The 22,079-nt window shown below is 33.9% G+C and overlaps 1 protein-coding gene across 8 annotated transcripts; it reads left to right on the top strand.

Moving 5' to 3' along the window:
* Nucleotides 1-6,223: 6,223 nt before the first annotated feature.
* On the top strand, nt 6,224-20,124 carry LOC117931545. Of its 8 annotated transcripts, XM_034852519.1 has the most exons (8): nt 6,224-6,312; nt 6,455-7,014; nt 16,481-16,551; nt 16,775-16,980; nt 17,755-17,903; nt 18,808-18,863; nt 19,528-19,590; nt 19,659-20,124. In XM_034852519.1, exons 2-5 carry the CDS (start codon nt 6,462-6,464, stop codon nt 17,768-17,770), a joined length of 846 nt encoding a protein of 281 aa, XP_034708410.1. In that variant the 5' UTR covers nt 6,224-6,312; nt 6,455-6,461; the 3' UTR covers nt 17,771-17,903; nt 18,808-18,863; nt 19,528-19,590; nt 19,659-20,124. The 8 variants fall into 8 exon arrangements, 7 of the variants coding, with proteins under 7 accessions (XP_034708410.1, XP_034708405.1, XP_034708408.1 ...); XR_004654064.1 differs by adding an exon at nt 14,524-14,827 and having other exon boundaries at nt 16,481-16,575; nt 16,686-16,980; nt 18,808-20,124; XM_034852514.1 differs by having other exon boundaries at nt 19,528-20,124.
* The last annotated feature ends 1,955 nt before the right edge of the window (nt 20,125-22,079 follow it).

Here is a 22,079-nt window from a genome sequence, read left to right as displayed (position 1 = left end):
CCAAGCCTCTGACAGCTCCTTCCAAGTGAAGGCAATGCATCCGGGAACGCTAGAGACGCCAACGACGCCACGAAGAGACAAGCAAAAAACACCATGGCGATGATGATGCGAGCAGCCCAAGCAGGATAGAGCTCATCATCGGCCCACATCGCAATTCCACATGTCCAGCCAAATGTTATAAGGATTGCAAAAGTCAGCTTGGTGGTTTTGGGGAGGGCTTGGAACACTGAATCTGCCTCTTTTTGGAACCTCAAATTAATGAGTTGGAGGAGCACGAGAAAGGCGTTAAGCATGGTGGCATTGAGAGTAGACATGATCGTGAGTTATGGATACTACTCCCTCTAGATCTGTTGAAAAAATAAAACAAAATCAATGACTAATGATTATAATCTTTGAGATGTGTGGCGTAACCTGCTGCTTTTTATAGAGGTAGAAGGGGGAGTCTACATTGAAGAAATGGCGATTTTATAGAGGTAGAAGGGGGAGTATACAGTGAAGAAATGGCGATGGATATTGGATAGTAGTAGAGATGATGAAAATCATGATGTCATCTACATTCGTCTCACAGTAAGTGTTAAGAACATATCATGACTATGATATTTCATATCGTTTTTTAGCTCCCGTTAAAAATTGTCATGTATCGCCATTTTTAGATGCAAGGAGAATTTGTAAAATAAATCATTTACAACTACCAGGTTTTTTTAAATAAAATAATTTCCTATTTCATTTTTGCTTTTAAATTTTTATTTTAGTTAAAAATCTTTACCTTCTATTAAATTTCATTGAGACAATATTCCATCTTTCCATAATACACATTTTTTGTATCACATCCCTGTGAAAGAATAATCGACTTTTTCTTTAACTAAAATTCATTTTGTCATTATCTTATATACTTTGTTATCTTTAATATCGATGCTTCTGAAGATCTTTAACTTGGCTTTGATACTTATTTATTGTGTATATAAAAGCTTCAATATCAGTTCATGTACCAGTGGAAGCTTTAATGTAAATAATGTTAGTTGAAAAATAAAAAGATAAAATAATCAACATAACAGTGCATAGAGTTTTAACGTGTTTCGACTAACTATATTTACATCCGTGGATGAAAAAAAAACCATTCCACCATACCATACAAAATATCACAAAGGATAGAATTAAATATAATTATTAGATTCTCGAAATATCTCATGTACATATATTATTAAAATGCTTAAATTATTCAATAATTGTTAGTTTAATTAAGAAATTCATAAAATATAAAAATTTATAATTTTATTCATTTTTTTTTCTTATTTATTCAATTATTTTATAAGTTTTTTGTAACACAATAATGATTAAAAAAAAAAAATAGAAAAATAAGAACTCATAGATTTACATAAAAAAAAAAACCCTAAATGGGAAAAAATCAATCAATATGTCAAAAATTGATACAAGAGGAGGAGAATTGTGAACGGTGACATAACCAAGACCTCCTAAAAAATCTCATAATTTTAGGTTCACCACATATGTCTCATCACGTCGAATAAAAAAGAATTTGGATTATCAAATTTTAACAATTTCTATATTGTATTAAAACTATTTATAACTCTCTATAACTATTTAAAGTTTTTAAAAATAAAAATTAAAAAAGACAAAAATAGATAAAATTTATAGCTCAAATACTTGGCCACTTGACTGAGGTTCAGAGTGCACCGCTTTGAACAAGAAGATTTATATCATTGCTAAAAGATGATGTAAAGATATTTTGATTCTTAAAAATAAGACTTTTACAATTATTCTAAAGTTTTAGGAGAAGGAAGCTACAGGCAGACGAATTTAAATGTCATGCTCGCAAATCTCATTCTATATTAGAATTTGGTTATAGAAAAATTTAGGAGAAAATATGAAAGAAAAAAAAATTAAAAAAATAAAATAAAATATTTAAAAATCAAAAGATAAATTTTAAATTAATAAACTATATTTATATTATTCTTTAAGTTTATTTTTTTTATTTTTCTCTTTTATATATTTATTTTTCTTGGCTTTCCAATTTGCTCTAAAAATTTAGATATACCCAATTCACCCGTCCCAATCGGCAATCACATCATAAACCAATTGTTCAAAAGATTCCTTTGTTGAAGAAACCAGAAGGACTTGGTCACTTGAGAAGGATGAGTCAGATGAGACTGCAAGGATTTTATCCTTTGCCAAATGACCCTATCAGTTCCAACCTTGGTGTGGAACTTTCAACAGAATGATCTGTAACAAAAACATCTCAATCAAAAAATTTGTGATGTTACTGTCATCCCGTGACATGAAATTTCCTTCCCGCCCAAGGATCTCACGTCCGGCCTATGGAAACATCTAAATCATAAAATTTGTTTACGCTATCCATTTTTTGTTCCTTCTACCATTAAAAAATAACCTATGAAATGGTCAAAATTTTTCGATAAGATTAGATGTTTGTTAATAGTTAATACCTTATGTACAGTACAACTCATGCATCAGGCAAAATCAATTTCTGTTTTTGTTTTGTTTTTTTAAAGATCGTCTAGAACAACACCTTTGTCTTGACTCATGAGTAACCAATACGGCAATACCTTCCAAAATTTCACCACTAAACAACACCTTTGTCTTGATTCATGAGTAACCAACAGCAATACCTTCCAAAACTTCACCACTAAACAACACGCAATACCTTCCAAAATTTCACCACTAAACAACACCTTTGTCTTGACTCATGAGTAACCAATGCGGCAATACCTTCCAAAATTTCGCCACTTCTCTAATGTCGGTGTGAGTAATTTCTCTCTCCATCGTCTCAGTTTTTAGATTATGATGTTGGAAACCGTTTTGTATTTTTTTAATAAAATAAAATAAAATAAGATGATTTTTCTTTTAAAGTGTGGCCCATTTAAATATTATTTTTCCTAAAATAAATAAAACATGGGGTCACATCTATTATGGAGTAACACCCACATCTACAAACGTAAGACATATTACTCGGTTGAAAACTACTCTAAGTTTTTTTTTTCTTATGGGAATAAGATAAAATAAATACAGAGATACAATATTAATTTTGGAAGTGGGAAAAAGGGTTTCTGGTCAACAAGAATAAGTTTGTGAGTTTCATCAATGAATGGAGTTACAATATTGGATTTTCATTTTATTACTTGTAATTATCAGAGATATTAATCTTACATATGATTGATTGTTAGAAAACCTTACAATATTGGATTTTCATTTTATTACTTGAAATTATCAGAGATATTTATCTTACGTATGATTGATTGTTAGAAAACCAATGAAAAATCGGGAGAAAATAAAAAAATGAAAAAAATAAATTAATTCGATTTTTATATTTTTTTATTAAATAAAAATTTAAAATATATAATTTTTGTATTTTAGGTGGTGAAATCAAATATGAGGTTTTTAACATTCTTTTTTCTTTCTTGAATTTTTTTCCAAACCAAACTAAACCTTGATGTTATGAGCCCAATTTCTTTGCCTCCATAATCTAAGAAATCCATGAATCATCTTTCTTCCCATCATCACTTTTTGGAAGAAAAAAATTTGTTTGACTACTAATTTTCATGTGTCAAAGGTAACTAATCATAAATTAACATATATTTTAAAATAGTTAAATAAGAATTTATCATATAGTAGATCAATTAAAGAAACCATGTGGCATTAATACCTTTAAACACAACTTTCATGTATCAAAATTTGATGCATTAATCATATCACAAATAAAAAGAACTCATGCCACATTAATGACTTCAAATAAAATAATACATGTGTCATCAATATCACTATAATAGTAGGACATATCAAATTTATAGAGATGATTTGTGTCCTTAAATAAGATGATGACATGGGTCATATGGAATATGTTAAGTAATTTTTATAATTTAAAAATAATAATTATCAGAGTGTTTCACAACCTTGATCTAGATTTCAAAGAAACATTTGCTGTCATAAAACTTCATGACACGTCAACAACCTTTGAAAAACTTCATGACAAACTTATGAAACATGAAGACTTCCTCAAACTCGAGGAAAAGGAATGAGAAACTTTAACCATCACTATCAACTACTCTCAATGTAATGGCAATCACAAGTTTCATGGTAATCAATTCTCCAACAAGAACAATCTTTCTGCTTCTTAGTTTAACAATCGCACCCTTGGTATTCAATCCTTTAGTAGCACTCAAAATCAATATTATTCGAATAACAACTAGCGGCCTTGAGGCATTTGTCAATATTGTGATAACACAGGTCATACAACAAAACGATGCAACAAAATTCAAAAGCCTCTCCACATAGAACCACAAGCTAATTATACAATTTATACTGCACCCCATAGCTTAAATAACCAAAATTGGTTAATGGGTGCTGGAGCATCTCATCACATTACCTCCAACCTTAACAATTTGTCAATCCACTCAAAATATAATGGAGGTGATGATATTCTGTTGGGTGATGGTATTCTATTGGGTGACGGTAAGGGCATTTCTTAAAGGAAAACGAGAATAGGAAATAAGAAAATAAAAATGCATAGGAAAAACCCTAAATGGCAAAAAATACGGATATAAATAAAGAAAATTTAATTTGTAAAAAATTAATACAAAAGGAGAGAGTATAAATGACCACTGCATAACCCTAAATCCTATACACCATCGATCTAATCCCTCCACCATCACCACAAATCCCCCAAAAAATACGTAAGTTTTTTTTCATCATGTATGTTGCACCGCAAACCTTTTAGGTTGAACAAAAAAATAATTTGAGTCACCAAGCTCCTCTAATAGCATTCTTATAACACATATAACAATTGTGTTGAGACATCATTTGTTTTTATTTTTGGCTTTGGGCAGCCGTACCACCGAACTGTGCCAGACGGGGGCATCATAGCCGGAATGGGCCAGGACCAGAGTGGCCTCCTCAGGATTCGAACTCAAGACTAAGGTCTTTTTGGTTGCCCTCCCGTTTGGCACAGTTCGGTGGTACGGTTGGGCACTGCAGAGCCTTATGGGGCCATTTGTTTATTTGGCCCTTGGGGGGTGACGTCCCTAGGATTCGAACTCAAGACCTTCTGGTCCGGCTCATTCCGACTGTGATGCCCCTGTCCAGCACAGTTCAGTGGTACGGTTGGCTAGAGCCAAAAATAAAAACAAATGACGTCCCAACAAATTGTTGCTTTAAAAACTCCTTCCAAAATCTTTACCTTGCAAACTATTTTTATGCTTCTTAAACTCACAAAAATTTATTAAACATTTCTCAACTTTGCAAACACAATAATACCTTGTTGAATTTTTTACTAGCTGCTTTGCTGTCAAGGTTCCGAGCACGAGGGCATTGTTGGGACATGGAATGAATAGGGGCAACGTCTAAGAGTGGCTTTCAACCTAGTCTATCACCATTATCACCCCATTAGCTATAATGGAATAGAACGCGAAGTCACAACTGGCATGTACACTTAGGTCATCCATCCACCAAAGTCTTTTTTAATATTTGTTCTTTGAAACCTTTCCTTTTGTTTTCCAATGTCATAGGCTCTATGCATTGGCGTTCTCACTCATGCATAAAAGTCATAAATTATATTTTGGTGTGTCCATTCTTTTTAGCTTAAAATCCCTCCAATTGATTTATAGAGATCTTTGAGGCCCTTCCCCTATCACTTTAGTCAAACGTTTCTTATATTATGTTATCTTTGTAAATCATTACACAAAATATATGTAGTTGTACCCTTTAAAAAACAAAAAGTGATGTGGTTTCCATCTTTGTTAAATGGAAAACTTGTGTTTTGACATTATGATGTGGAAAATATATGGTTTTAAAAATTCAAATATATGAAATATGAGATCAGGTAAAATAATATCCAAAACGCGCTTGTTTCGAATGGGCTGCCACATGGCAGCCCCTCCAATTTGTCAAGGGTTTTTGCAGGTACGTGGAATCAACCCATACAACCCTTGACAATACAACCCATACAACTCCGGACTCGGTAAGTAGAGTCAAGGGTTGTCTTTTATGTGACAAAACTAACCCTTGTGAGTTTTGTAATATCGTATGCCTAGACTCCACGTGTTTGAGTGCAGGGTTAGTTTTGTCACATAAAAGACAACCCTTGACAATTTTGTCACCAGGCATACGATATAACAAAACTAACCCTTGAACCCTATATATAGCATATACGCCTTGACCAATTAATCACGAAACCATCTTCTGGAGAGAAGGGAACAATTAATCACGCAACCTTCTTCTCTAGAGGCCTGGTCTGTAAGAAATAGGCAGCAGGGAGTGATCGGATACGTCCCTCTCAAACTATTGGTTGAGTTCAATAAATTTCTATCCGCTGTCTTTACCATTCCTTAATTTCTTTCTTCTATGTTTGATTTCCTTTTGTATCAATTAATCTCTATCTAATTTAGGGTTTTTTTTTTTATTTTTTTTTTTAATTTTTTGGGAACAGATCCAAAATGACTATCCATAACCAAACCTCCTCTATTCACCACATCACTGTCAATATTGTGGGGATCTACCTTCAAGAACAACGGAATCTCATGTTTATTCAGTCTTCCGATTTCATCAACAATGGACAACAACGCAATCTCATGCTCAATTACCTTAACGCCATTCTCGCCCTCATTGCTTTCGTTGTTCCAGTGCTCATCAAACTCATTGATTTGAAGTTTCAGAAAGAGGCCGACTCTGTGTTTGAAGCCCACCCCATAACCACCATGATGTTCTTTGCTAGCTTACTGGCGTTTGTTTTGGTATTCGGAACTGAGTTAACCTTCCATTCTTCTCATCTCTCTCCTACTTGTGCCGCTCTCCTCCGCACTGCCATGATGTTTTCTGGTTCCCTCTCCTTGGCTTCATTGGCATCAATATTGCTGCCCGATGCATTGCGGCTCCTTCTATATGCCTTCTATGCCTTGCTCTCACTTGCCAACTTGCATAACCTAGTCCGGAAATGGTATCACTGGGTTCACCGTGCAATCGTGGACAACCTTGAGACTGCATTAACAGGTATGCGACAATGGCACCTGAGAAGAAGGGGTACGCCTTCTACTGTCCCTATTCCTACAATTTCTCGGGTTCCCCATGTCTGATTTCTCGGGAACGCATTTTGTCTCGTAATTCTAGTTTCTGTTGGCTTGGGCATTTATAATTATTAAATAAGTAAAAGGAATGCCTAACTTAGATTTCCCTATGTTTAGACGCCAACCCACTAAATCTAGAGAAAGAAAGAGAGAATTTCTATAACAAACATGCAACTTCAGATTGTATTTCCTTAGTTGTCTGAAAGAAAGGTTGCAGTAGTAATGATATTTAATGTTGTTCCAGTGAAGAGTTTCTACTTATGCATCTAGTCCTTAATGATCTTTTTGTTTTTTTTTCTTCCCTTATTTGCCTCCATTATTGGCTCAATTTGATTTGTAAGTATAATCTTCTCAACTTCAATGTTACCACTGTGAACTAGTGGGAGAGTGTGTGCACCCTACCATTTTTAAGTACTCTAAGTATGCGCCCAATCAAAGAAAAGACAATAAGCAAGAGAAAAATACAACAAAAAGTTGGGGACAAAATATTAACTACAAGGGTGATTTTCTCTTGCCAAATCCAAGGTGTCCTCTTTTTTGCAAGGTTTCCGCCTTTACCTAACAGAAACTTTTATAGAGAAATAGAAAAATTTGTTTAGTTTAAAAATGAAAACTGTGAGTGCTTTAGGTGGATTGGAAATTCTAGGTCAAATTCCTTTATATACTCCCAGTCTGGGTCATTCAAAATCCTCCCTTGGACTAATTACCCCTTCAAAGTCGATTGTGCTTGAAGGTTGTTAGAGTTGAAAGTAAATGGTTTGATGTTGTAGATGGACCAAATTAAATCAACCATATTTTTCTTTTTTAAATTGTGGGTATCTTGGTTAACTTTTGTAATAAAAGATCAAAGATGTTAAAAGGCGTCATTTTTTAGCTTAGTTCTCTTTGCTCTATTTGTTATCGAACCTTAAGTTCAATCGATTCATCTTAAGAACTAAGGATGGACGATCTGATATGTATCTATCTAGCTATCTAGATCTAAGTTCCTACTACTAAGTTTCCAAATTAGGGTTTGTGGAGACAAAGGAGTCATTAAGACACCCTTTTTGAGCTCCTTCTTACCAAATTGGTTGTGTTTGTTTCCCAAGAAAATCCATCCCTATTTTGAGTTGAAAAACATGTTTTAGTTTAGTTTTATTTCAAAAAGGGTTTGACTGATCTTGTTGTACCATCCTTTTTCTCGTTGTTGTCTTTGGATTGGGATAAAACCCTTTTCTTCTTGATTGGGCATCAAGAAGTCACTAAGATCAAGGTTAGTGGTAACTCCAAGTTTGTTTTTGGTGAAAAGGTGTATAGTTGAAGTTTGAAGCTGCTAGTTAAAATAGTTAAGATGATTGATAGAATTGAGTTAAGTAAAACCTTGTATTTAGCTATTTTTCTTCATAATGAAATTTTTTGATCACTTGTGGGCCCATGGTTTTTTAATTAATTCAAAGATCTTCCACTTAAAATCCTTGTGTTATTGTCTCTCTCTTTCTATTTCTTCATTTGATTATCTTGATTAGTTTATCTATGATTGTGAATTTTAAATTGTTATAATGATTTGGATTGTTGATGACATTGGTTGAATTTTTATCACTTGCACTTAGAAAAGTGTTGAAATAATTTCATATTGGTCTAAGGATCGATTAAACACTTGAATATTTGATGGTTGTTTGTTGAAAGGTTAAATAGCTATGGATTGAGGAGTGTTGGTGCATCGATTCTTGCGTGTGTTTCGATTGTTTGCTAAAAACACTACAAGGTAAAAATAGGGAAAAAAAAAAAATCAGTTTGGAGCGATAGCCTTTCCTTAGGAACCATCTCAAAGTTCAAAACATGCCTATTCACCCCTATCTAGGTGTAATCCAGAGCTGATTCATCTACAAATACGTTAACATTGATTGCCAATACTTTTACTTCTTTAATCATGTGAGCTGACCACCAAACTTGGATAATCAGTCTACAAGGGTGGGCAATAGACCTTGGAGGTTGCAAACATTTAATCATGGAAGTTGACCTCCAGAGATGGACCATTATTGACCTAAAAGAGTGAGAATTCAAGCATAGACTAGTTGGATATATCCTAGTTATCTTGGCTGGTCAACGACATGATAAAATGAATGAGGACCCCTAAGGGGCAAGCATGGAAATGCTCAATCCTGCCATGAAATCAGCCAGAGGGTCTTAGACTGGGACAAAGTGATGTTGACAAATATGCTAAGGGATGGCCAGCTGATGGGAAGACTCCATATTGACAAGCAATGAAAGTCAACCGATTAGGTTTGATCCATTTTGAATAAATCTGTGATATCCATGGAGGCTTGCACCAGTATAAGGAGATTGTTCTCAACATCTCCACAAATACTTGTCCCGTCCGTCATAGGATACTACTACTCTTGATACTGCTCTCAAACTATCTGTGGATATTGTTCTTGACTTATAAAGGATAAATTTGATTGCTAAAAAGATGTTTTTCTTGATCACTCGAAAGAATTATTACTATTTGTTGCATTAAACAAATGCAAGTTGTGTAGAGAGCATTGTTTAAGTCATAATTTGCAAGTCTAGAGTCCTTGCATGACTGATGACTATGTGGTCAAGGTTGGGGCATAATTGGATGGTGTTCAAATGAAAATATTCTTGAGCAGAAAGATATTCCAAATGCATTACTATTTTTGCTTATGGTATATTTTGAAAGAAAGTATCTGTATGATTTCTTATGATAGATTCTGTGGGTAAGTAACTCTAAAAGAGTCCAACCAAGAATGCGAGGGTTCAAGAGGATTGCCATTCACTGCAAGTTTTGTTGTGAAGAATTAGAGTAATATTTTTAATGGATTTAACTATAGATAATGTGGTGGGATGATATTCCAAATAGCTCATTTTTTAAAAAAGAAAATTATATTTTTGGGGGGTTTTGTTGATGCTGACAAACATTTTAGTGAAGGACAATTAGGCAGGAGGTTGGGTTAATTAGGAGTAGATTAGTTATAGTCAGAATATAAAAGAGAATACCTTTTTAGGTGTGGAAACATCTATATTATTAATAAATAAATTTATTTATGGTAAATAAGCAAATTTTACTCGAATACATGCAGGAAAGGGGAGGGGTTATGACGAGATATAGAAGAATATCATGACATATTTGCTTTTGAAAAAAAATTAGAGAAGAATGTTTGGGGAAAAAGTCCATTAAGGAAAAGGAGACTATGAAGGAATTTGTTGGAGATATGAGTTGTACATTTTGAGTATGTTGCAATACCAATGGATGATTTTCAGTTGAGGATTATAGGATGGAAAATCGTCTTTTTAGTGCTATAAAACCTTTAAACACACATTCTCTTGATCCTCTCCAATATCTTTTTTTTTTTTTTTTTTTTTTTTAGTATTTTAATTTCCTTAAAATTTACTTTTCCTTGGCCTTTAGTATTTTTGTAACTTTATTTTCTTCACACATTTATCTTTGTTGGCAAAATTTTCTTTATTGCATGTTGATATCCATGCCCTTTCATTCTAGTCTTATATATTTCAGTTTATCTTTCTTTGGAGTCCTAGGCAGGCGAGGCATGGAAAAGAATCCAACATAGATCAGGGTACTTGACCTGTTTGGACAATTGCCTTATTGGTGACCTGGTGACTGAACTTAACCTAATGTAGGTCGATTTCAATCAGTTGATTCCCCAACCAATTTTAGTTGAAAGACTCGGAAACATCTTCACACATCAGTAGCATTGTATTTAAATGTCTCTATGAGGATACAGGTTCCTTACCTTGCTTCCCTCACTAGCGGGGCTAGCTGTTGTTCATGGATGCAAGCAGGCCTGCTCTATATGCATTCTACTCTTTGCAAGCAGGCCCTCTCTATATGCATTCTACTCTTTGCATGCAGGCCCACTTGCTTGGTTGTAGATGCATTTAATTTAATTGCAACTATGATATAATCTTCTTGGTTTCATATGCGAACCTATCCTGTTTTCTTATGTTTAATCATGTCACAAGCCCTCTGGCTTTGCCAATGCCTGGATCAATTCAACAACTTCATAATTAGTCCTGCAACTTCAAATTATTTTCAGTGTTGCAATCAATTTTGTGTTTTCAAAACAGGCCATGTAAGTCTACTAAAGTAATCAACTGCCCATAATGGGCTTTTCTTGAAAGCTCTTGTATCTAATTTAAAGAATCAGGTTGTTGGATTTTGAGATAGCTAAGAGCGGTCATGTGTGTTTTGGAGATGGATTTTGGCTCAGATTTGTATATTTGGAATGCATGGGTCCATATGTATTGTAGGTTTAATGATTTGGACAAGCAGCATAACATGATTGAGGAAATGCCTCTTAGGGCTTTTGGTTTCTTGGAATATAACATAATTGGAAGAAAGCATTGGAAATTAGTTTTCATTCCAGAATTGTGGGTGTGGCACCAGATTTGTGCACTGTGCCAGGGCTCTAACCTGCCTGTGAAGGTTTGAGTGCTGGTCAAGAGGGTGGGTTAGTTCATGGGTTAATTAAAAAGCTTGGGAGTGAAAGGGATATAATTGTGAGAAATGTGCTTCTTTCCATGTACTGAAAGTTTGATAGATCAATAGATGGTAGAGGATTAAAAGTTTACTTTGGATGCATTGATTTATGGGTACTCTCAAATGGATTTGTTTGAAGAGGTAGTTAGTTGTGTAGATGGAAAACCAATTTAGACCAGATTCGCTATCAAATCTATTCTTCACCATTGAGACTTAGAATTTGGAAAATATGTTCATGACTTCATAATCATAAGCAATGTTTTAAAAGGTTAAAAGGCGGGCTTGAGGTGTTTTCCCCAAAGTCTGCATCTATTTGATTTTGGTTTGGGAATTGATATAGGAAATTTTATCTTGTATTCCTTTTATGGAATTAATTAAATGCATTCGAGATGATATATTCCTAATGTTTTTATGGCTGAATTTCTAATATATATAGCAATTTATTTATGAAATTGATTACATAAAATATTCATAAGGAATAGAATTTGGGAAAATTATTCCTAATTTCTAATAATTTAGCTATAATATGTAATATAAAAAGGTAGATGTTAAATTAAAAACATGATAATTATATATTAATAAAAGCATGGTAATTGACATACATATTGAATATGGATATATAATAATTTTAAACTAGATATGGTTATCAAAAATTAATAATTACTATATTTAAATTAATAAATTATATGTATATAATGTAATACAATTAATTATTTATATGCATTAATCAATTAATTCATGTTCAAATTAAACTTATAATATATGGATATTATGTATTAGGATTGAATGTATATTTAGATTTAGGGAAATGGATCAAATGCTCTCAATATGCAAATAAATGAAAGTTAGAGGACAGGAAAAAAGACCCTGGATGTAGATGGATGGAAATACAAAAAAACAGGGTTTATGTTTTTGGCAATGGGAATAAGTTCTTCCAACAATTTGGTGAGGTTTTATTAGGGATACTTGTTGGCTGAACCTGTAGTTGTAGAGATTACCTGCAATGGATTGCTTGCTTAATCACATTCAAAAACAAGATTGCAATTGAGGAAAAATTGACAGAGGTCACATTGGCTTGATATCATGTCATTTTTCCTTTAAGGAAGTTTTGTTTGATCATGTTCAATAATTAAGTGCTCATTTGGATATACTTTGTTTTCTATTTTTAAAAATAAAAAATAGTACGAACTTCTATATAAAATATATATTTTTTTGATAAGTAAAGAGATTGTATTAAAAAAACCACCAAAGCAGTGGCTTGAGTTACAAGGAAGAAAACACCCCTCACACCTAGCTGAACGCCAAGGGCAGAGGAGCAGCCCTACCCACACCCCTTAACGGGTTGCCACCCAACCAACAAAATCAACTAAGGTTGAGGGACCATCTTTTATAGACAATTTTGTCTCCGACCAAAGAAAATAAACAAAAGAGAGCTTAAGCCTTTGAATTGACAGCTCTTCTTCCTCAAAAGCAACTTTGTTCCTTGCCTTCCAAACCATCCAAAAGAGGCACAAAGGACTTGCTATCCAAACACCCTTCCTCTTCTTTCCCACAAAAGTCCCATTCCGCCCCAAAAGCAACTCCTTAAGCTGATCCAAGGTAAGGGCCTTCCCCCAAGTTACTCCCCACCTAAAAAAACTCACTCTAGGCTGCACCGAGACTTTCCAAATAGCCGACGAAGGGAAGGAGACTAGATGGCTTGATACTAATGATTTGTAAAGATACTTAACTGAAAACTTCCCACGTTTAGTCTCTCTCCAAATCACCCTATCATCCACTGCTTGCTGAATTCGCTTCCCGCTTGAGGCCACTAAAAATCTGCAAACCTCATCCAACTCCCAATCATTAAACGGTCTAGCAAAAAGTGGGCTCCAACTTCCCCCACCCTCATTGTACCTACACACATCCTTAACCCAAGCATCCTTGAAAACAGCCAGTGCAAATAAGGAAGGAAAAGAAACACAAAGAGGTTCATCCCCACACCAAATATCTTTCCAAAATTTTACCCTTTGCCCATTCTCCACAACAAAAAATAGCCTGCTTCTTACAACTTTCCATTCCTTCCTTAGAGTTTTCCACAACCCCACACCATACCCCCCCTCCCTTGCTTCCTTTGAACTCCAACCCCCTTGCTCCTCCCCATACTTTCCTCTTGACCAGCCTAATCACTTGGTTCCAAAAAGCCTCTCTCTCAATAGCAAATCTCCAACTCCATTTGCACAAAAGAGCCTTATTGAGGATAGAAAGGCTCTTAACCCCCAACCCCCCATTACACTTCTCAAGCCAAACCAAATCCCACCTAACAAGTTGAGGCTTCCTCTCAAGAGCCCCACCTCCTTACAAGAAATCCTTCTGAATTCGCTCTAACCTCAGTCTGACTTTTCTGGGCATAAAGAGCATAGACATATAGTAAATGGGCATACTCGCCAGAGTACTCCCTCTATATAAAATATATATCAACTCTTTTATAAAAAAAATAATAAATAAAAGGGATTTACTTTATGTTCTTAAAATTTACTTCTAAATTTTTTAAATTTGGGGGACTAAAAGGTTTTTATTACATGATTTTTTTAAACAGTTCTTAAAATCCTTTTTTAGGGTAACTCTCAAAGAGTTCTTACATTTTATATAGAAGTTACTATGATTTTCTATTTTTAAAAATAGAAAATAGTAATGGTTGATAACTTCTATGTAAATATAAAAAATCTTAGAAGGAAAATGTAAAAGTTTTTAAAAACTGATTAAAAGATTGGGATATAAAAAAAAAAATTATTATCTTAAATTTAAAAAATTTGTGAAGCAATTTTTAGGAATGTATAATAGTTTATACTTTTTGCATAAGAGATTTTACTTTCTATATATAAGTTCCTATTTTTAAAAATAGAAAATAAGAAGTGTACCTAAGTGAAGCCTTAATATGTTGTTTTTTAATTGCAGGAGTATTCGGAGCATCAAAGTACGAGCCAGTCAAGGTCCTAGGTGGCACCATGAAGTTTGTTTGAGAGTATTTCAACAGAAGCTAGATATATGTCTCTTTGTTATACAGTTGATTGATGTTTCTGATGATAGTAGAAGCTCAAGTAAGAAGATGTATGTCCCTAAATTCAGACCATAAGAAAGTGAGAGGAGGCTATGGTGTTGGGTCATGGAAGACCATAAGAAAGTTGTGGGATGCAGTTAGTTCTAAATCGTCCTTTTCGGTGGGCAATGGGAAAAGGATAAAGTTTTGGAAAGATAAGAGGTGCAAGGATGAGCCGTTAAATGTTTCTTTTCCCTCTTTATTTGCTCTTTCTAACTTTAAAGATACTTGGGTGGCGGAGTTGTGGAAGCATTCTAATGAGGGGGTGGCTGGAATCCTAACTTCCTGAGGCCCCTAAATGATTGGGAGATTGTTATTGGGGTGCACTTTTTAGCAAGACTTCAAGATAAAGTAGTATAAGAGGGTAAATAGGATAAAGTGTGTTGGGTTGATACGAAGAGTGGAACTTTCTCTATTAAATCACTTATGCTAGCCTAGAGACAAGAAGGAAAGTGCAATTCCCTTCTAGTGTTGTGTGGAATGTGTGGGTTCCTTTTAAGGTGTGCTTTTTTGCTTTGGAGGCGACTTGGGGAAAAACTTTACTCTTGACCAGCTTCAAAGGAGGGGGTGGTTTTGGCCAATTGTTGTTTCCTTTGTCTGTCTCATGAGGAGTTTATTGACTACATCCTTTTGCATTGTGACAAGGCAAGGGTGTTGTGGGAGCTATTATTCTCTCTCTTTAGAGTTTTTTGGGGGATGCAGTCCACAGTTAGAGAGACTCTACTAGCCTGGCATGATTCCTTTGTTGGAAGAAAGCGGAAAAAGGTTTGAAGGGCAGCTCCTTTATACCTCTTCTGGACTATTTGGAAAGAGAGAAATAGAGGATCTTTTGAGAATGTGAAACTCTCAATCCAAAGGCTGAAATACTTGTTTGTGTAACTTGTTAACTTGGACCAAACTGTTTATAGGTGAAAGATTGATGTCCATAGTAGATTTCATTGATTGGTTGGGGTCGGTTTGAGGGAGAGAGTGTCTTTTTGTTTTCTCTTCCTTTTTTTAGCATTTTTTGGCCACCATTGTATACATCGTGTGTACTTTGGTTTGCCCTTTTTGGCGTGGTTAATACAAATCTCATTTACTGATCAAAAGAAAAAAAAAATGTATGTCCCTAAATTCAGAATGATATTTTTCTAAGCTAATATGTGATAGGGAAATGCATACTCTAAAGTTGTAATTGATATTAAATCTTCTTAAGTAAATGAAAAATCACTAGTTAGTCTCACATTTGGAAATTACTAGATGAGAAGCTAGAATATGTAACATTTTATTTCTAATGCATTTGATCACATAAAGTAAATTGTGTCAATTAGACTTTGTTTGGTGCTTTGCCCTTGGTCCAACAATTATATTGTGGGACTTCTATGCATTTGGATTTTTAGCTCCAAATTTCAATTATCAGAACCGCAATTTCAATTATCAGAACCACACTTCTTCCTAGTGCAGGATAGAAGAAGTGGAGGAAAAGGTTGAGGAGTTGATCATAGAGGTTGGAGTTCCAAAATCACCTTTTTACCTCTTTCTGGTCCCTGAATCTAGAGAAATTTATGAAATTCTGTGTGTCCATTTACATTATCACCTTGAAGGTGTGGAATGTATTTATTGCTGATAGAGAACTTTGGCAACTATATTGATAATGATTTTTTTTTTCTTTCCATTTGTCCATTTCTTGCTTTGGGAATTATAGGATCTTTTGGCCTACAAATTTGTATCTTTTCATTGGATTGGACTTGATTTTTGAAATATGCAACATTGCTGTTCATGACCATGTTCTACTGAATACAAAAATAAAATGGTGTTAAATCTATTTTGTTGCAGACCCAAAACAGCTGGGGATAAGGTCTTGTGATGTGTACTGTTGCAAAGGGTTCTTCATTGGGGAAGAAGAAGTGTGTGAGAACACTCCCTTTATAGTAATTCTAAAGACAAACTATTTGAAAATTCCACCTGCATTCAAGAATGCATTTATATGAAATATGCATGTACCATTTGATTCTTGTTCATTCTCTTTTGTGAACCCTAGAGGTTCATTTAGATGTTGATGCTGCTGCTGCAAGGATGGCATCAAGAAGGGCTTGGAACTAGATAATCATTTTGTCTCAATGTGGCCAGTTGCCTTTAACGATTGGAGCATCTTCAAAATCTTGCGTCCATGCAGACAACAATGGAAATTTCTCCTCATCCCCAACTGTTAGGCCAACAATCTCGTCCAATATGCTAATCATGTTGGCAAGCCAACCCAAGGCAAGATCAAGGAACTTCATCATCTCTCCACCAAAGGACTTCTTTCCCTTCAACTTTTCTTCCAAGAACTTTAGGTACTCCATGGCTTCCTCCTGCTTTGTCCCTTGTGTGATAAACACACTTTGAATTGATGTCAAACCATACATCAAAAAACAAATGAATATCAAACTACAAGATCTTTCTGAAGCTGAAGATAACTCTACTTTTCTGGTTGATATATATTTTTGTTTGCCTATTGGGAAAAAAAAAAAATCTATTTTTCTGGTTGATCAGTACACATGAAGTCAGATGCTAATATAGCTCAATTATTCTTTCAGTGTTTGTCCTTTTATTTAAAATGCTGATTTTGGAAAACCTCTTAGATGAATGTAACATTTGCATTTTTCAATTTCGATGGTGTTGCTGAGAACTAAACTGTCATCTCAAGACCATGAATCCCCACAGTATCATCTCATTAAATCAAACAGGTAATCTAAGATGAGTGATGCAAACCCATTATTCTGTTCCCCCTGAATCAGTTGGAGGACATTTACTGTTTGGAAAAGATTGATCTGCCTATATATACAAAAAGAACAATAGCTCAATTTCCTCATGCAAGTTTTTGTGTCTAAATACCATGAGTTGAATGTAATTACTGTACTGAACAAACCTTTTCGGGTATATCTTATAACCTGAATCCACATTGCATGTTTACTCAGTCTTCTATGTTTTGTACCATTTTTTATTTGTCACTTTCTTCAAGCTCTGAGAGCTGTCAACGTCTTGGAAATCCACCTTTCTTCCACATCCCCTAGCATATAATCAGTGCATTTCTTCTTCTAATTCATCAGAGTCTCCATTGCTTTTAGGTGGAGATATAGCTGATAAATATGACAGAGGATTCAGTGGACTTTTGATGAAGGGAAGGTTGATGGTAACAAAGATGTTGGAAGTATGATATTTTTCTGAAGAGCTTGACATACCTGTAAGCAAAAAAGGGGAAAATCCTAATCTTGCTGTAAGTATCATTTTGCTACCTTTGCTTATTTTACAAATCTGAATTGTTGACCAATTCATTTTTTTCCTGCTTTTGACTTGTCCATTAATTTTTTGGTCGTTGTGAAGTAATACTTAAGTCTCATGACATAGCATAATAAGAACTGCCATCATTTTGCATGTCTTAGTGTGGAGACTTCCTGATACAAAATTCACACATTCAACTTACTTTCTTCTGGATGGTTATGTTGTCTCAAACAAGGTATGAAGATGAAATGAAAAAGCCTGAATCTTTTATCGGGTCAATTTGGAAAAAGAAAATCTCCTGGAGATACCTACTAAATATATGCTCTTTGCTTGCATATGTGTGCATAGACACACATGTGAATGAAGAACATAATCTCGAGAATAAGGACTTAGTCCCAAATAGGTTCCTTATACCTTTTAACTAGGCTTTCTGGTTATACTTTCTAGTAAATTTGGATTTTGAATTGGATGCAACTGGCTACCAGTTACTCTAGTTGGTAAGCCATGGAGAAAGCTGCAAAGTCAGTTTCTAATTTTAAAAATAAAAAGATAAAGTTGCAAATTAAGTTGGAGATGATGAATTTCAGGATTATATCTTAAGTGGGATCATATGTAGTACATATATATATATATATATATATATATATATATATATCCTGTATATATACCTGTTAAGAGTTTTAGAGGCTATCATGCATATTTGCAGGTATGCTTATCATATGATCCATATATACCATATATACTTCTTTCTCTCTCTCTCTCTCTCTCTCTCTCCCTACATATACATATATATCTATATATATACATTTCATTGAAATATTTAAGGCACAAAAATGTTCCATCATTTATGGCCATTGAATTGGAATGCCACCAAAGTTAACATTTGATCACATATGTAGTCATCGAATTCATCAACCCGTCGCAGGTTTCCTAAGGCAGGAGCTGCACATAAGAGGTTAGTTAGAAACTTGAGCCCTACGTGTTTTTCTTTTACGCAGTCAACAAACTTGTTTGATTTTATTTTTCTTCACTTTCTCAGACTAGAAATTTAGAGCATCAAGATCAATGTTGTTACTAGAAATAATGGATTATTGTTAATCATGCTGCCATATTCTGGTCAGCATCAATTAAATTTAGACAGAGCATATCTGTTGCACTATGTTCTCCATGATAATTATGCTGTAATGATAAATTCTGCAATGTTTCTTGACATAAAGTACTGAACATTTAAGAGATCGACATTTAAAATTATATGTTGTAATTCAATAGAATTAATTATCATGTAGGATAAAGATGACATTGGAACATAGTTAACTGAAAATAGATATTACAAATGCTGTGGAGTATGAGGCAATTGCGAAGGAAAAATTGCCTAAGATGGTGTTTGAGTAATATGCATGTGGTGCAGAGGAACACTGGACTCTGTTTGAGAATAGGCATGCTTTTTCAAGAATTCTTAAGCCTTTTTAATCTTTATCTATTATCTATAAAAGCTAAATCATTCCACTCAAAATCTTTGGTTCAATGCTTTACTTATCATTTATATATGAACAAACTTATGTGGAAAGTTGTATAGCTGTTCTTTGGAAAAACTTCTTTTTTTTTTTTTCGAATTATAGGCTTCAACTCGCATTCCTATTGATGTAATCAAGATAGACTTGGCCAAGGTCCTGTGTTGTGAGGTGAGGCACCATTTCTTATCTTTTAAATATATACGAAAGCCTAATTTTTCAGTAACAAATGGTGGCAGGTGGAGACGAAGGAGAGAGAAGGAGAAGGGTTCTTCAATCACTGACTCAAAGAGAAACCTGGGAGAATTTCCAGAAGCACAATGACAGAAGAAGCCACCCCAACCCATAGCCCTTCTGCTTTGATGACGCTCCTCTGAACCTCAATTTTCCTTTGCTTTTCTCGACTTTTCTTTCCCTCAGAGCCGTGAATGTCTACCAATTATTTATTTATTTATTTATTTTTTATTCTCTCAACTCTCTGCAACAAAAAAGAGAAAAAAAAATTGGATTTTGTTTTATGCGGGTTTTGTGGAGATTGTTGATTGCGTTGGTGTCTGGTTTATTTGAAACAAACGGGATTGAAAGAAAAGGGGAGTAGGGGAGCTGTTTAATTGTATCTTTCTTCCCTACCGGAGGAAAATTTGGGGGTGAGAATTAGAGGTGAAGCTCACTTAGCTTGGTTCAAAATTTTGGTTTGTCTTTGTACTTGTCTGGCTTCTGATTGGGAATCGCTGTGATATATTGAATAATTTGGAAAATGTGATTTGGGTTTATCATTTGATGATTGAAAAAAACAGAGGAGATGGAAGACATGGAGGTGATGAGATTATGCGAGAATTGCACCTGCACTTACACGTGCATCTGCAGAAACTCTTCATTACCACAAGTTAAAATTACATTAGTACTCAAAACCTTTCTTTTAAACCAAACACGTTGGCCTATTACAGCAAGGTGCGTGTAGACACGTTGTCCTAAAACCACCGTCGCCTCCCTATCCAAAGGTATCAATAACTCTCAGAAATGTTCTCTCTCTAGTCAACAAATAATAAAATATCTCATTGCACTTTTTGCCTTGGGGCCATTTAAGATAAAATCATTCCTAATATCACATCGATGACATTGTCATCATAGGGATGAAGAAGAAACTGTCTCCTCACAAGACACAATGAGGATTATTTTTACCCATTGAACCCTTTTTGTGAGATCTTCAATCACAGCCTCTGAAGGCGACTCCCTCGTGGGCTTCACGCATTCCCCTCAATAAATATGAATCTAACTTTGTTATTTGTCCGAAGGCAACCACTCATTAACATAATAGTTTTTCCCTCATTTTGCATACTTCCATCAATTTATCACATGGAAAGATATTTTTCACTTTTTTGTATCATTATGGCAGTATGATTTTCTACATATTCAGGAACAATATTAGTAGGACACTACATGTGGAGATTATCAATGTATATAGTATGCCCCAATTTCTACAACCAGAATCCCTCACATTTGAGATGATAAACAATTTTTTGATACTTGAAAAAAGAATTAGGAAAAGTTACTGGTTTACGGGTTAATAGTCGAACCCATAATCGAATCAATGACATTATAGATATATAATTTAAAATTAAAATAACTATAATTTTTTTTAAAAAAATATAAATAATTAAAAATTTGAACTATATTTTATCTTTTTTTCATTAATATTGATAGTTTAAACTAGGATAAGAATAATATGAAGATTTATTGAATTAGTATTTCTAATTTGATTAAATATATCTAAATTTTAATTATTAAGACAAGATAAAATTTTATATATATATTTAATAATTATATATTTTATTAAATTAAATTTATATATATATATTATATTATTTTGATATTTATAATCCTATATAAATCATAAATATTTATATTTAGATTTTAATAACTCTTGGTGCACCCCTGCTTTCCCACCAAAGACCAAGTCTCGTCCAACCTTTCTGAGTCCCACATAAGAAATATGGTTCGCAAAACCTTCAAACCTATCCCATAAAAAGGCCTAACAACACACCTATCAATCATTTTTAGTATTGGGTTCGAAGCATGCATTGGGCTTAAGAATATTAGGCCCATTATGTGAGTATTAAATGACTTTTAAAAGGTAGGGCTGCAACTTGGGCGGGTTGGTCAAGTTGATGACTAACCCAAACCCAATCCAAATTAAGAAATAATTAACTTATTACATAATTCAAAATTCATTTATAATTTTTTTTAAAAAAAAAACTTTTTAAATGTATTTATATGAAAATTTAAATAGTAAATAAGACAAAATTTTAAAATAATAACAAAAGAATAAACATAAATTTATATATTTTTCTAAAAAATAAGAAATATATGATATTATATAATTTGATATATTTTTATTTATTAAAAATAGAAAAAGAAGATGAATATTATTATATAGGATAATTTGCATTATAAATGTTATAAAAACATTCAAAATCCGGTTCGGGCTAAGCTTGGGTTGTTCAAATTTTAGCCCAAACTCAACCCAAATTGAGCTCGGATCAAAAAATCCTAACCTTAACCCAACTTGAGTAACACATTCCTCTGTTGTTAGAACTTGGTAACACTAACTCAAGAAATACAATAGAACGCAGGAATAGCTGTGTAAGTAGTAAACAAAT

This window comes from Vitis riparia, chromosome 15 (genome assembly GCF_004353265.1).
Source record: "Vitis riparia cultivar Riparia Gloire de Montpellier isolate 1030 chromosome 15, EGFV_Vit.rip_1.0, whole genome shotgun sequence".
In the NCBI taxonomy this organism is placed as follows: Eukaryota; Viridiplantae; Streptophyta; class Magnoliopsida; order Vitales; family Vitaceae; genus Vitis; species Vitis riparia.
This window is presented reverse-complemented; position numbering and strand designations above follow the sequence as displayed.

What these genes read in the sequence shown, in the direction of transcription:
- LOC117931545 (XM_034852518.1), top strand. Translation starts at nt 6,462, where the DNA reads ATGACTATCCATAACCAAACCTCCTCTATTCACCACATCACTGTCAAT. An exon ending in CCTTGAGACTGCATTAACAG is followed by an intron (nt 7,015 to 16,480) that starts GTATGCGACAAT and finishes ATTTTGTTGCAG; the next exon opens with ACCCAAAACAGCTGGGGATA. An exon ending in TCTTCATTGGGGAAGAAGAA is followed by an intron (nt 16,552 to 16,774) that starts GTGTGTGAGAAC and finishes CAATGTGGCCAG; the next exon opens with TTGCCTTTAACGATTGGAGC.